At 51.8% G+C, this 12,693-nt stretch overlaps 1 protein-coding gene across 2 annotated transcripts in view; it reads left to right on the forward strand.

Annotated features, from left to right (window-relative positions):
* The first annotated feature begins 1,048 nt into the window (after positions 1–1,048).
* PRDM16 (PR/SET domain 16) overlaps positions 1,049–12,693 on the forward strand; it is a 297,820-nt gene continuing 286,175 nt past the window's right edge. For both annotated transcript variants that reach the window (XM_032131673.1, XM_032131674.1), the window contains exon 1: positions 1,049–1,197. In XM_032131673.1, coding sequence (XP_031987564.1) covers positions 1,161–1,197 — 37 coding nt within the window. In that variant the 5' untranslated portion in view covers positions 1,049–1,160. The remainder of the gene's footprint in view (positions 1,198–12,693) is intronic.

Genomic DNA, 12,693 nt, shown 5'->3' on the forward strand with positions numbered 1-12,693 from the left:
CCATCTGACCTGGCCACTTGAATTAAAATAGTGCTTTCTCCGCAGTCAAAGCCAGCACATCAATCACCGGCTATTTACACTTCGCTCCTCTCTTCAAAGCGGCTCTGCCCGAGCGCTCGCTACCTCCGCTCGGGGGGGGCGGCCAGGTCCTGGGGGGCTCCCCGGCGCTCCGGGGGTGTCTGTCCTTCCTCTCCCCCCTGTCCTCAGGTGTCTGGCGGCTTCCCCCGTCCCTGGGGAGCGCTGCCCCAGAGCGCTGCCTTCCACCTGAAAGGCAGAGCAGAGCGGCCGCCCTCCCTCCCCGACCCCTCCCGACGGCCGCTGCCCGCGGGGTGCGGGGCCCGGGCCCCTCCCGGCGGGGCTGCCGCGCCGAACCGAGGGTAAAACCCCCGCGAACACCGACAACCCGAGCCGGGAACGAGGAGCGAAGCTGCCGAACGCCGGAAAAAATTCTGGTAGAAACCCGAGAAATACCGACAAAACACAACAGCGCGAGTTCTGTTATTTTAAAAGTTATTATTTTTTAAAGTTAGGCAACCCCCCCTGAGCCGAAGAGGGTGAGGAAGGAAAAAAAAAAAAAAAAGGGTTAAAAAAAAAAGAAGAAAATAAAGACAGACACTGGTTAAAAAGTTACGTAAATAAATATTTTTCAGATTAAAAACAAAAGCATGTCTAAACTAGGAACGTTTACAAGATGACAACTGCTAATAAACTTTCTCTAGAGCATTGCTATTTAGTAGTAATAATAATAATATAATAATAATCACCTCTTTATAGGATGGCACCTTGATCCTTAAATATTGTCCAGTGTGTAAGGTCAGTGTGCGGAGGGTTAGGAGCGGAGAGGGCTGATTTTTCTTAAAGGGGCAGATCAGGGGAAGGCTGTGATGGTGCCGGCAGAGAGGAGGGGGCAGAGATAAGTGGTCTGAGGAAGAGGATAGGACAAAAAAAAAAAAAAAAAAGGGAAAAAAAAAAAAAAGGACCAAACCAGCCCGATGATGATGAATACATTGGAAAGTTTTTTTGGCCCTGGTGAGGGTGTCAGATTGAATGCTCTGTGCGCATGTGCGAAGGTGTCCAAACTGACAATGCTGGGGAGATGAAGATAGTGTGTAGCTGCTTCTGGGCTCAAGGAGGAGGAGAGGAATCCACACGCCGACACGATGAGATCCAAGGCGAGGGCGAGAAAACTGCCCAAAAGTAGGTCCTTTCTCTCCCTTCTTCCGCGTACCGGCGGCGGGGCCGGGGGCACGGAGCCGGGCCGGGGGCTGCGCGGGGCTGAGCCCCTCTCGCCCTCCCCGCGGCGGTCGCAGCCCCGCCGCCCGCCCGCCCCTGGGCGCGGGTCCCCCCGCGCTGCCCCGCGCCGCTCCGCGCTGCCCCGCGCCGCTCCGCGCTACAGCGGGCGCGGCGGGCGGGCGGCGGGCGGTGCGGGGCCGGGGGAGAAAAGCGAAAGTTAGCTGGAAGTTGACGAAAGGGGATAGCGAGCAACTTTTTTTTTTTTTTTTTTTTTTTTTTTTTTTTTTATTGAGTCGGTCCAAGTCTTGTGAAATAATATTCCCGGGTCCTGAAATAGTGGGCGCTAGAGGTCTGCGTTTGGCATCTGCCGGCGGGAGCGGAGAGACGGAGCGCTGGAGAGAGGGGGGAGAGAGACAGGCAGAGACGGCGGGGGGGGTGTGGGAGAAACCCTTCTGGTCTCGGGAACAATTATCGAGGAGAAGGAAGGAAGAGAATTTGTAGCAAAAATGGATCCGCTCTCAGTGAGGGGCTTTGGAGTCGCAGGTCCAGAGGGAAGATCCTGAAGGCAGCTCGGGTGTCCCAGCTGGGGGTTAAGAAGGTCTGGGGGAGGGGAGTGTGGGGGAGTGTCTTTAATTTTTAATTTTTTAAAATTTACTTGGGGGTGGAATTGCAGCTCGTAAGTCTCGCGCAGCTTTTTCCCTCCGTCTTCCAGCGGACCCTCTCCCGTTCGTTCTTTCTTTCGAGTCCTTTTCAGACTGGATTTTCCGAGCAGGAGAATGTGGCTTTTGCAGGGAAAAGCGGGTCCTCTCTGACCCCGCTCCCGCAGAGTCCCGCTGCAAAGGCTCGGGATGGCTCCTCGGTGATTCCCTGTTAGGTTCGGTGGCAGAGCAGGATCCCGGAGCCGGGGCAGCCTGTCCGTCCTTCTCTGCTATTACTATTATTATTATTATTATTATTATTATTACTATTACTATTATTACTACTATTACTACTATTACTATTATTTAGTTTCTGTTTCGCTCTGCCTCTGTGCGAAATGTCTGGAGCTGGAGTTCCAGCGCAGTCTGTGCCCCGCTGGAAACTCTGCTCGTAGCTCTCGGAGGAGGCTCCGGCGAGCAGCGGCGCCCGCTCCGGTTCGCTCGCGTGGGTTTCCACGGGAGCCCCCCGGGGGGACCTGGGGCCGCTCAGAGCCGGGCTCGGGGCGGGGGGATCCCCCCCAGGTGAGGGGATCCCCGCAGGTGATGGGGGGCAGCCCCCCCTGCAAACCGCTTTTGGGTTCAGCTTCTCCCCGGGGCTGCCGAGGGGTCACGGGCGCTCGCAGCGCTCCCACACGTGGGCTCCGAGGTTGATTTTGTCATTCAAGTTCGTTCTTTCGGAGCCTTTTCACGCCGCCAAGGTCAGCGGGCAGGGCTGGTCCCGGCCCCCGGGATGAGCCGCAGTCGCCCCTTCCCGGGGAGGACACCCCCGTTCCGGGGGGACCCCGCTCTCCAAACCCAGCGCTGCTCCTCGGGCCAGTTTTCCTCACAAAGTCTCTTTGTCGCCGCGTTTGTCGCCGGCCCCGAGCTCCGGCCGCCGTTCCTGTTTTGCGGCCGCCACGCAGCAGCCCCAGGCCCAGCGATTTACCTTGATGTCGCGACATTTTCCATGGCGCTCCAGGAAGGTCCCCCTGTCCCCAAATCGTGTCCGTGTACCCCCCGAACACCTCCCTGGGCTCTGCGGGCGCCAGCGCTGCTCAGGGCAGGATGGGTCACTCTTTACGTGGTCAACATTGTCACCCCATCGCCGGGGCGTCATTCGGGAAGTTCTTTGAATTAATCCGGGGATTTTATTTTATTTTATTTATTTTTCAATAAACACTCGTTTTAAGCGTCCCCGTTCAAATAACAACTTTTTAAAAAGTCGTCACTTACTGGTTTAGATTGTTAAAGCAAGGAGTAATTTTCAGGGCTCTCTTGGCTGGAAAAGCGAAGTTGAATGGTTAAATAAGGCGGAATATTTCACTTTTACTTTTATTTTCCTTTTTTTCCCCCTTTTTTTTTACCCTTTCCTTCTCTTTCTTTTTACTTCTTGAAGAGGCCCCGGGTTCTTGCAGATGCGCGCCGGTGGGTGCGATGCGGATCCGGCCGCGTTTGAGCGCGGCTGCGACCCTCCACGCTCCCCCCGTGAGCTCTCAGCGAGCTCCTGCAGCTTAAGGGCTAAAAGGATTTCGGTGCCTGGATATCTCAAGAGCTCGGGGAAGAGCTGGGAGTTCCGCGGCCGGGAGCGAGCCCTTCCCGGCGGCCGGAGCTGCGGCCGCGGCCGCGGAGTGGCCGCGATCACGCCTGGAAGCGCCTGCTCGGGGGCTGAGCTCTGATTAAAATCAGGTGGTTAATACAATACAAGGCCCAACGGTTTATGGGGTTTCAGCCGAGGATTTTTTGGGAACACAGTTCAAAACAGTAGCCCAGAGCTAAGGTTTCAATATCCCAGGAGTATTTATTTGCGAAACAGATTAAACACGGACACGAGTGTAGGGATCTCGCTGTATTTTCCCCTGCAAGGTAGCAACAACTTCTTGCACCGCACGGGACCCCGCAGGTCCCTTCCCAGCTCGCTTTCCTGGATGCTCCAGCCCCGGGAGCGGCTGCGGGTGCTGGGAAAGCCCGCACGGCTCCGGTACGCGGCCGCCGAGCCGCGCGAGGCAGCGGGACGCGGGGCTTTAAAAACACGCTGTGCTGTAGAATTTCATTTCATTGGACAATATTTTAAGCAGATGTGAGGCTCCGCTGGGAATTCGGCTCTATTACCTGCCTGGGAAAGGGGGCGAACGCGTGTGCGCTGGGGTGGGAGCGGAATTCTCGGCCATTTCAGTCCCACTCACACCGGGAGAGCGGCAGGTACCGGGGCAGCGGAGCTGAACCGGAGCCGGGAATGGTTCTCGCTCGCTTTGTGGCTCCCGGCCGGGCTGGGAGCCTTTAGGAATGGCTGTAAATCAAAAGACGAGGCTCGGTCAGGGTGCGGGGAGGCGCAGCAGCCCCGGGGGTGCCGGCGCCCAGGTGAGCGCTGCCCCCGCATCCCCCGCAGGGCCGGGCTGTGCCCCGCGGCTCCGGGGGCTCGGCCACCCGCAGCCCCGAAGGGGATCCGCGGGACGCGCAGGTTGAAGGCCATGCCGCGTCCCCGGCTCCACGGGCCTCGTCCCTCCGCGAGAAAATAAAATATGGGTGAGTGGGGAGAAGGTTCTGCGGCAGCCGGGGGTCTCGCTGCTGCTGGCGAGAGGATGCAGAGGAGGCGAATAACCCAGGAGTTGGGCGCTGCACGCTTGAAGCGAATTCGTTTCCTTTCGAAATCCCTGCATTTCAGAGTATAAATTTAATACCAAGCTACACACGGCTGGGCAGGATCGCAGGCTCTAAATAAATGCTCGTGCTGGCAAACGGTGGCTGATATTTCTGCAGCCCCGATTGCTTTTCACTGTTGGGAACAGGACCGAGGCACACTTCGGGGCCGGAGTTTTCAGGCAGCGCTGAGGTGCATCCTCCGGGCAGGCTGGACTGGCAGGAGAATGGTTGTAAACCCAGCCCTGCCGTCCCCGGCACCGCTTCCTCGTCTCAGGCTTCGCCTATGAAGAGAGAACAGGCTTCCCGTTTACTGATATTTTATTATTATTATTTTTTTTAAATTAAGGGTGATGAAACACTGAAGGGAAAGGGGAGAGGGAGAGGAGCGAACGCAGAGCTGGAGCCCAAGCGCCCCTTCCCGGCGCACGGCTCCGTTTGTGCTCCCGCAGACGCTTCCAACGCTGCAACGCGCGGAGGGGGAAAATTTATGGAGCTTTCGGACGTTTAGGTTGTTTTTTTCCCCCGTCTCCAAAGCTCTCCCTCTGCCCTGTTCCTACCCAGAGCCCGGCTCCGGGCCCCGAGGGCGGACACCGGGGAGCCGAGGGAGGCATCGAGCGGCCGCGCTGTGCCCGGCCCGGTGCCCTGCCCTCGGTGACCGGGACGTCCCCAAAGCTCTCCCGGGCCGCGGCCGCGGGTGCGGAGCCCCGCGCAGGTGCGGGACCGCCGCCACCGGGTCCCCGCCGTGGCTGGGTCCCCCCCCCCCCCGTCCTGCCCCGGATCTGTTCAATTAGGCAATTAGGGATGCTGGGCAGGGAAGGGGGGGTTGATCCGCTAATTAAGGTGATGCGTAATTAGCGCTTCAACAAAAATCGCCGAGGATTTAAGATCACTTCACTCTTAATTTTTTTTCCCCCCTTAAATTCTACAAATATAATGTATCAATTCCCCCACTCGTCCCGCGTGGGTTATTTGGGAAAAAGCACAGAGGGAACAACTGCAGAGCACGTCCTCTCCTTGGCCTGGGCAGGAACTTGGCAAACGGGGGCACCGAGCTGGGGCTTTGACGTGGGGGACTGGCTGCTCTCACCCGCAGAGCTGCAGGTCCGAGGTGCCAAAGTGCTGGAGGAGACGCAGGGATCGGGGATTGGGGTTTGGCCCTCGCTGCCGGCCGTGCTCGTGGGTGTCCGAGCAGCTCGGATGAGGTGCGTGTGATGTCCATCCACGTGTGTTCACTTCACGGGGCACTGGCGTGTCTGGATAGAAATATAAGTTTATAAAGTGCACCAGGGAAAGGCACGTTATCCCGATTTCGCCGAATTCCCGATTTCACTGAGTTCCCGTTTCCCATGAAACCTCCGTGCCGGTGCAAGACGTGTCCGTACAGAGGCGTTTGTCTGTCGGGCTGGCAGTGCACATACAAAGGTCTTACAACAAGCAATAAAATCACAGCTACTGTGCGGTCGCGGACCAGAATGTTCTGTGCACAAACGGGACTGAATCTGTATTTTAAAAAACTTTGTCGAACACCTAAACCTGTTTTATTTTAGGCTTTGCACTGGGACTGCTGTGTGAGTTCAGGGATAGCAGAGGAGGTCTTTAACGAGCTGAGGGGATGAAAATAAACCCAGCATTTTCCTGAGGGCTGCTATTAAAAATACCTGGGGAAGACACTGAGGTCGGCAAGAGCACAGAATTGCCCTTCTGTTCGATGTTCAGCCGCACGATCCCAGGATAAGCCAGTCCCGAAAGGAGCAGGGCTGGGAAGAGCCGGCCGGGATGAAGCGCAGCGCACCTGAGGCTCACACAATCCCCGCTCCTCGCGGGCAAAAGGCGAGGCAGGAGCTTGGATTTCACAACACGGCCGCGCTGTAATTCATCGCTGCCGCTCTCTGTAATGATACCCCGGCTCCTCGGGCGGGTGGGAGCGTTCCACGAGCGGGAATTCTGCCGGGATTCTGCAGCCCCGCTGCGCCGGGTTCCACCTGCCCGCCGGGCTGCGGGCTCCTATCCCTGCAGGGAATGCCACGGGAATCTCCTGTGCCACGGGGAAATCGCCTCGCCAGGCGCGGCTGCGCCTCATTCGTGTTTGCAAAGCACCCGGAGATTCTCGCAAGGAAAGGCCCTGTTGAGTGAGGAGTGTTATTATTGTGATTATGGCTATGATTATTACGGCTTACGTGTTTTATAAAAGCTCCGTGCTATCGAATACGGTGCTTTAAAGACAAAGGCCTGAGAAGTTTGCAAACATGAAGGAGGTGAGGCTCAGGAGCCACCTGGATGATGGGGAAGGAGTCGTAATCCTCCGGCAGGGCTGGGGAAGGGAGGAGGTGTGTGCAGTGACTTGGGCAGGATCCCCTCCCGCTCCTGATCCTGACAGGATCAGGAGGAGAATCCCCATTTTTCAGAGCTGCTTTTGCCCTTCTAACTCTAAAATATACATTCTCTCTGTTTATTATTATTCCCCCCCTCTTGTCGCATTAAACTTGTGGTGTGTGAAATTGTTTAGTGGAAGAAAAACCTGCATTTCCAACGCAGCCCCTTTCTGTGGCACAGGGCTGGTGGCACCTGGGATTGTTGGTGCTCTCCGTGGGCCAGGACAAGCTCAGGCTTTGTTTCCACAACTTGCTGCCTCTCCCCTGGTGCTGGATGTGTTTATTTTTTCCCGAGTTAGAGATGATTTAAATGACAAACTCGCGCGACTCCGGACGCTAACGGGAAACATCCAAATCTTGGCCGAATAATGATTTTCTCATGCCTGTTTCCCAAAAGATATCGTTCATCCCAGGGGGGTGAGGAGCCAGCACATCAATAAATGCATGTCCACAGTGTCTGTCTGCAGCTGGGGATGGAGACATACGAAGGGGATGTGCAAACTCATTTGTTCCCACTCTCTGTAGCCGCCTGTTGATATGTCAGTGCTGCAAGCATCCCCCAACAAAATTCCTGCTGGGTTTCCTGATCTTAAATTCACCCTTTGGGGATTTTTCTTTTTTTTTTTTTTTTTAATTTTTTTTTTTTCTGGAGGAATTTCAGGTCAGGGATGTTGGAGTGGAAAAGATCTATGACCTTATTATTCCTTTTATTTTCCTAATGGATTTTCGTGCATCAGCCCTACCTCCTCACGGCTGTTTATTCTCATTTTTATTGCACTTGGGTTTGCATAGTGAGGCGCCCAAATCTGCAACGGAGTGTCCCTGTCCCAGGGAGGATTTCTTCTTCCTCTTTCTTCCCTGAATGATGGCACCTTCTTTGCTCATAAAAATGAAATATGACTTTCATCCCCGCACTAAGTGTGCTTCACGCTCCTAAATGCTCATACCCTGAATAAGGAGATTTTTTTTTATCTCCGGGTTTTTTTTTTTGGAACTGGGAAGAAATCTCCCTGCAGTAAGGGATGTCTTGGTGGATAGGACTGGAAAATGAACTCCTTTGCCATGGATTTAAGTGCTTCTCTGTGCGGAGGTGTGCAGGACAGTGGGAGGAAGGAAAGTTTCTGTTCAGAGGGTGACTGAACTTTCATCCTGTGCCCTAAAAGAGGTGTTTTACCCCAATTTATAAAAATAGTTAATAAGGTGGGGTTTTTCTGTACCACTGAACCCACTTTTGTGCTGCAAACGAGGCCACTGGTCCTCCTGGGGAGACATTTTCCAGGTGAAAATGGACTGAGACAGCCAAATTATTTCCAGTAGGCCACAGAATAATGCCTCCATCACGGTAAATCTTGGGCTGCACCGAGCTGGTGTGGAAAGACTTTGTCTTCTCTTCACCATTCCCTTTTTCTAATTATATTAGGGACAAGAGTGGGGCTGGCTGGACCACAGCCCTCCCCAAAGCAGGGACTGCACAGCCACCGGGGCTGAGGTGTCAGCCCTAAAGCAACCAGGTGCTGATTTATTTTTTGCCTCCATAGTTTTACATCTTTCAGGTGTTTTGCTTTAAGGTCAGGTTTGGGAGGTGATGGGGGTTGGTTTTTTTGTTTTTTTTTTTTTTTTTTCTTCTGCTCTGTTGTTCTTGGCTTGGGAACTCTCCCAGCAGAGCCCTGAGACACAATGCCCTGGCCTCAGCTATTGGGATCAATTTAGCCATCATTACCAGATAACGCTGTCAGTCCGTTTGAGATCCATATTTGTTTAATAGTTAATGTTCTGGACAAAATACAGAGGGGTGGGGAGAGAAGTCAAACTGCCCTGAATGCTCTGCTTATTTTATATCCACTATAACTATTTTTGTCCATGAAAATTGGCTTAATTATATCAATGGAATGTTTCTTTTTCAATTCTGTAGGCAATTAGTCCATCTTGCTGGCTGCAATTTATTTTAATAAAAAAATAAACCAGTGGCGTGTTCAGTTCCTCATCCCCTGGGGACAAATGCGATTGGTGTGTTTAATTTCATTAACTACAATGCGGCCTACTGGAAAAATGTATAAAATCAGCTTTATACAGCTTAAACACTGGCATTTGAAACAAATCATTACTGCATTAGCTGTCACCCCGGTAATTCTAGAATCCAAGACAAAAATATTATAGCTGTTTTTATAACCCTCTGCAAATACACTGTTAAAATAATTTGTAATCATTTTTTAAACATGGCCTGATGTTTCCAGTTAAAATATCTTATCACCACCAGAGAAGGTTGGCTATTCATTATCGCATGGAGGCTTTATTGAATGATTCATCGATTGCTTCCCCAGCACAAAATCCCCTCCTGTCTGCCTGGAGCTCCCTGGTTTGGAGATGGACTCTCAGCACTCGGCGTTTTTTTGAACCAAATTTGTGTTGCACCGGTTGTAACTCCACTTTTGGGAGGGCAAGCGCAAGGAGCAGTTTTTTTCAGCTGTGCAGATGAGGAATATTCAAAAATTCAGCATCATTTCCACCTCCTCCTCCCTTCCACAGCTTTTCTTTCCATGAGACCCAGTGGGGAACATCCTAACACAGCTCTGAGTATTCCTTTGGCCTCTGAGGTGGGAGAGGAAGAGCTGAGGCTGTGCCCATCCCACTTTCTGTTCCCAAAATTAGCCCTCAGCCCTGATTCCGTGAGGTTCAGCCCAGCACAGCCCCTCTGAACCCAAATATTCGACACACCCACAGACCCCGGTATTTTGGTTCCCACTGTACCCCCTTCACTCCACCGGGGTGTTTTTCAGATGCCAAAATCTGGCCACAAAACGGTTCTTTTTTGCTTTTAAAATGTATCTTTTCCCTGTATAAGAGCACCCAGGGCTGGTTTAAGAGAGGTGTAACCAGTGACTAACGCTGGGCACAGCCCCCACGCCTGATCCTGAGCTTAAACTGATAAAACTCAGGATTTCTTCCTTAAGTGAGAGGCCAGATCCCCAACTCATGTAAATCAGCATCAACATCAATGAACCTAATTTTCACCAGCTGAGGACACGGCCCCAGAGACTTTGTGTGTGTGTGCACAATAAAAGGTGCAGATCTGGGTCTAGAACAGCTTTAAGGGGGTTCACTGCCAGCGCCTGCAGATCGATATCTGACGCAGAAACGCAGTTTGGCTTGGGTTGGTTTTTCTCCTCAACTTAAGGAATGATCAATTCTATAACCTCAGCAGTTTTCAGACAGATTGCTATTTTCTGAAGTGGCAAGGACTTCCTTTCCAGGGGAGTAATCCACGGAGGATGGGCCACACTGGACATGAGCCATCTGCTCCCTTGCACGCACTCAGCTTTATTTATTTCTTCTCCCTTCCCCTGCTGTCATAACCAGTAGTTCATTTTCTTTCCCTATCTTTAACTTTACAGCAGCGGCACCTTGTTGGAAGTGATAGCAATTTATTGTTTTATTGGCGTGCCAGGGCAGAAAAGGATCAGCTTTATTTCCTTCTTGGGATGAAATCACTTCAGGGGCACTAAAGGAGCTCGGGGTAGTTTCTCTCCTGGGTCTGGAGGGCACAGAGTGGCTGTGTAGGGTTGGGATTGGGATCACAGCTCTCTGTCGGTTCCCTGGGCTCTGGGGGGGTGTCAGGAAAGCTGCAGGATGAGGGGAAAAAAGAGACTTTTCCATCCTTGTCACAGAGCGGCTTTACCTGGGGTTTAGGCACAGGATTAGGCTGGGACCAGCTCCAGCCAAGGACTGGCCCCCAGCTCCAGGGCTGTGTTAGCAGACGTGTTTCTCCTCTTTCTTTGGGGTCAGGATTTGTTGGCTGGGAGGAAATGCAGGAAGTTTGACCCAAAGTTTTGCTCTGAACATGGAAAAGTTGCAGTGGTGGAACGGGGGCAGCTCCTGTGCCCTGTTATTACAACAAAACCAACTTGGAGCACACTGAAACAACATTACCTGCTCCAGGACGCAGGAAAAGCAGGAATTTGGCCTTTTACTGAGCTGACAAAGTAACTTTCCCAGCTTAAAAAAATAATTTAGCCTCAGCTGCTCCATCTGTGACATGGGAGGGATCCCCTCGCTGTGATTTCTGGATCAGCAGTGTCTCATTAATCACCTTTGTGTCTGTCCAGCTCCCACCGAGGTCCTTGGGATGACTTTGTCGAATTTGCTGCTTCAGATTTTTCCCTTTTTTTTTTTTTTTTTGCAAGTTTCATATTTGGCTAAAACCCCCTCGTTCCATCTCAGACACTAATAAAAAAAAGCTTTTGTTTACTTGTAGTCTGGCATTTTCTTTGCTTTCAGGACAGTGTTTAGTGGTTTTTATTTCACGGCGAATGGACCTTTTGGGCTCAATCATGTAAATGAATTTTTAAATGGCTGTGCTGCGAGTTCATGTAGTATAAAATCCCTCCACCATTTATTTTATTTTTTTTTCTGTTTATAGAAAAGGGCTGGTTTCATTTTATACTTTATTGCCTCCATGTGAAATAAAGAACCTGCACAACTTGCGAGTGATCAAATGTTTTATTCCAGAATTATCACATAGGGATAAAATAAATTTCAATCCCTACATGGCACAACAGGCAGATTTAAAAGGAGTTGATGCCTCGTGGAGAACTTTGAAAAGCCCTCTGCTCAGCAACAGTTCTGCTCATGTATCCCACGTAGGAGAATAAAACCAGATCTTGGTTACTTTGGAAGTTCTTAAACATTTCCTGCTAGAATTCCCTGCAAGTCTTTATCCAAGGAAAGTTCAGGAGAGAATTTGGTTCTTTGTCCTCTGTTCCTGAGAGTGTTTATTAGGGAGGGATTTTCACAGGTGAGCCTGCAGGAAATCCAAGTTATCTTCACTGGTGTCCTCAAGGAGATGCCTGAGGAGCTACTGATGCTCCCTCAGACACCCAGAGATTCCTGCTTTTCCACACAGATACGATATTTGGGCAGTTTAGACCTTTCAGGTGATTTTAGTGCTCCCTGAAATAATTTCTTGTCTGGGGTTTAGGGTGATTTATATAAAAAATGGGGTCACCTGTGGAGCAAAAAGTCACCAACCTGTGAAACATCCTCGGAGAATCCCTGCTGGATCCCGCAGCTGCTCGGAGCAGCAGGTGGATGATACAGATGTTCCACATTTCCAAGTGTGTTTTTCATTTCCTCTCTTAACCCACTCTTGGCTTTTTAAGTCCCATTTCGGATAAAGGAGCATTTTTGCTTGGCTCTGGAGGGTGTCCCCAAGTTTGGTGCCACCAGCATCATCTCCAGCCACAGCCAGAGAGTTTCTCCCACATCCAGGAGTCAATTCCCAGCTAAATGTTGATTTTTGGAAGAGCAGTGTCTGTTCCAGTGGATCAGGGGAAGGAGCCTGCGTTTAATACCCATCTATGAATCTGTTTTTACCCAATGGACAGTAACCAAACAGGGTTTTTTGGTTATTAACTATGGTGGTTTAGCAGTTTGTGAAAGGAAGCATTAACCAGAGCTGCAGAATTAACTGCAGCCAGCAGCTCCTCGGTGTTCCTGTGCCTGTGACATCCAGGGCATTTGTGGTGTGGGGGGGAATTTGGCTGCTCAGGCCAGGAATGAGTTCCTGCAGGCTGGGCTGGGAGTGAGCTGAGGTTCTGGAGGGTCAGTGGCTCAGCCCCAATCCCACACCTGGAGAAAAAGCACAGAGAAATGGCCCTCCCCACCTTCCCTGCCTGAGAATTCCTGGTTATTTACTGCAGCATCCAGAGCTTTGGTGAATGAGGTGGGGGGAAAGTGAAACAATGGCAGATTCCTGGAGCGCTGCGTTGGTTTGA

This window comes from Corvus moneduloides, chromosome 22, assembly GCF_009650955.1.
Source record: "Corvus moneduloides isolate bCorMon1 chromosome 22, bCorMon1.pri, whole genome shotgun sequence".
Classification (NCBI taxonomy): Eukaryota; Metazoa; Chordata; class Aves; order Passeriformes; family Corvidae; genus Corvus; species Corvus moneduloides.